This window comes from Cornus florida, unplaced genomic scaffold (genome assembly GCF_030987335.1).
Source record: "Cornus florida cultivar Cherokee Brave unplaced genomic scaffold, ASM3098733v1 CherokeeBrave_3.0.0_Hap2_Chr06, whole genome shotgun sequence".
NCBI classification, from domain to species: Eukaryota; Viridiplantae; Streptophyta; class Magnoliopsida; order Cornales; family Cornaceae; genus Cornus; species Cornus florida.
The window spans coordinates 65,868,604-65,871,378 of record NW_026775576.1 but is presented as its reverse complement, the minus strand read 5'-3'; the positions used below and the strand labels follow the sequence as shown (position 1 = coordinate 65,871,378).

Genomic DNA, 2,775 nt, shown 5'->3' with positions numbered 1-2,775 from the left:
CTTGTCCATCCCAAAGATGGCTGATTTTGAATTTGTCTATTCCAATGTAAGAACATTGTAAGAGAGGGTTTCATTTATTATTCTGTACTCTCCGTCTTTCGAATTTACGGTATGAGAAGAGAGCGATGCAAAGAGACATGCAAATTATAAGAATAAAAATTATAATTTGTCAGCATAAATGGGGTAAGATAGGGTGACCGAAACCATTCCTAACTCCCATATAGGTCCAAAAGTGGTACTAGAAATCTTAAGGTTAGTTTGGACAAATAAATATTGTTTTTCCTCATCTACCTCAGAGTTTCAGCAAAGTCCTGTGAAAAAGGTTGGTTTTGACTCCATGACTTTGTTAAAAGACCTCCAAAAGTCCATGTTTTTGTAATTATCCCTATATAATTTTATTTGTCTATATTTATGTAGTTTTATTTTCTTTCATCTCTATCATATTAAATCAATGAATAATTGTATTAATTAGTTTTCAGTTATATAAACTCTAATCATATTTCATACAATCGAACTTAAAAAAACTGTTCTTATGCTTTTCCTCTATATAAAATAAAATTGATCTAAGTGCTCCAGCAAATTCGTACTCAAGCAAGTTCCATGCCATATTGCTGACATAACCCAAGAGAAGGTTAGAAACTTATAATTGAAAGGAAGTATAGAACTTCTACACAAGAAAATGGCTTACTGGTGTCACTAGATCGATTTAAAGTTGGATTAGCTATACATTTAATTAGCTTCAGGTGAAACAAAATGAATTAGCTGAAAAGAAAAGCTATATTGGAAGAAAAGATTACGTCATTGTGTTGAAATAAACACACATGCAGAACTTACATAGCAATACATCAAATTACAAAACAAGGATACCAATCTAATGGATTATCCATAGAGCAACAACTTCTTATTCAAACATTTTCTGCTCCAAAAACAAGCTAGGATACCAACTAATGGGATTATCCATTGAGCAACAACTTTTTATTCAAACATTTTCTACTCTAGCTGAATAGCAACAAGGCTAGTATGAGTTGGATCAAATTCCTCCAAATCCTTTATGTCTCGAGTTCAAGGCCAGACCCTTCGAATTTCATCAAAGTAATTTCATCAAGGCGCTCTTTCATCTCGGTAGTGAAGTTGTTCTTCCAATCCCCGACAACACCAAGCCGCAAAAACGCACTACTTGAAATCCCCGACGCAGGATCCGAACCATTCTTGTTCACCTCCAAGTTCTTGAGCCTCTCCAAGCTACACCTCCACAACAACTTATCAATAACATTCTTCTCCTCGTCAACAAATGGCTTTCCAAGAAATGAGGCCAGCCTTTTCAACTCTCCTTTTGGGTCACTTCTAAGATCTTCATACTTCAAGAATAGTATCCTGTGAGGCAACTTTGAGCTCTCCATCCAATACCTTAACGCATGATCAAAGAAAGGACCAAAAAGGTGGACCCCATTACAGAAGCTCTCAAAGGCCTTCTCAAATGGATAGGTGCCTTGTTCAGGCGTCCTCCGAGTATTAAGAAAATGCCACATGGACGTCAAGGTGTCCTTCGGATTCCGAGTAATGTAAACAATCTTACACTTGGAATTCTTAATTGAATCTGGTAAGGCACTGTATGGCAAGTGAGTATGAAATTGTCTAGGAGATGGCATACCTAAGAGATTGTGTGATGGATTTGGTTCGTAAACGTGCACCTCTAATGATTTTATGCATAAAAAGGGAATGATATTGACAAGAGAGTCCTCTTCTTCTATGTCGTTACCGGCACCCTTTTTGCGTTGCATGATACTAAAACAAAGAGCTTTGAGCCAATTTGTACCTGCTTTAATGTGTGACGCCAATATGACATCGTCATTGCGTGCTTCAAAGTGTGACCGAATCACTGTTGCAGCTTCTAAGTGAGCGGGTAGATACCAAAAACCTTCCCATTGATAGAGATCGAGAACATCCCAAATGCATTGCTTAGGAAGTTGTGTTGAGTTTTAATCAAATTAATCTATATAGAAATCAAAATATTTTAGTTAATTAAAGAGTAATTTAGATTCGTACTTAATTGATAATTAACGCACATATACTTTTAGAATATCCATGTAATTATCTGTAAATTATTAAAGCGTTTTACTCCATTCTGAGAGTTATCTATACGATAGGTCTGAATAAGGGTTTTAAAACCCTTACATATAACAACAACAGAGGGGAACGGCTTCTCTACAAACAAGCATAACTAAGTCTCCCTTCCTATGATGGAAACTTAGATACCAATGGTTTGACTTAAATCACACCAAATAAGTTAGAAAACCACAATCCAACGGTATAAAAACCATACTCCTAATTAGATCACCAAATTGGAAAGTACAAACCCAATCAATCAAGTATCAATAATTACATTGCAATCCTACTTAAGAAAACATAATGCATAGGATCATAAAATAATTTTTATTATTTAAATATATATATATAAATTCCAACAATCTCCTACTTGGTCCATGCACTCTAAGTTTTATAAAATGACACTATGGATTGCAACACACTTCATAAAAGTCGAGTGGCCACTCATTTTTATTTAGAAAACACAATTATCGAAATTGATGGATTGAAACTTTAGAACACTCTCCTCCATAAATTTCCTCAATAGTGGATCATGAATGCGTAGACAAGTAATATTAGTCTAAACAATTCCATGGTCTCAAAACCGATTCCATCTAGGATTCAAGCAAATATAGTGGTTTTTACTGTATTTCATGAGAAGTGCAAAATGTATGTGGTCTAAACGCACAC

General features: G+C 35.1%; 1 protein-coding gene across 1 annotated transcript; it reads right to left on the bottom strand.

Annotated features, from left to right (window-relative positions):
* Positions 1 to 1,049: 1,049 nt before the first annotated feature.
* LOC132314226 (cytosolic sulfotransferase 12-like) lies at positions 1,050 to 1,970 on the bottom strand (the record flags this gene model as incomplete). Its single annotated transcript, XM_059813115.1, has 1 exon — positions 1,050 to 1,970. A coding segment is annotated over one exon (921 nt), but the record flags the coding sequence as incomplete, so codon positions are not given.
* Positions 1,971 to 2,775: the final 805 nt, after the last annotated feature.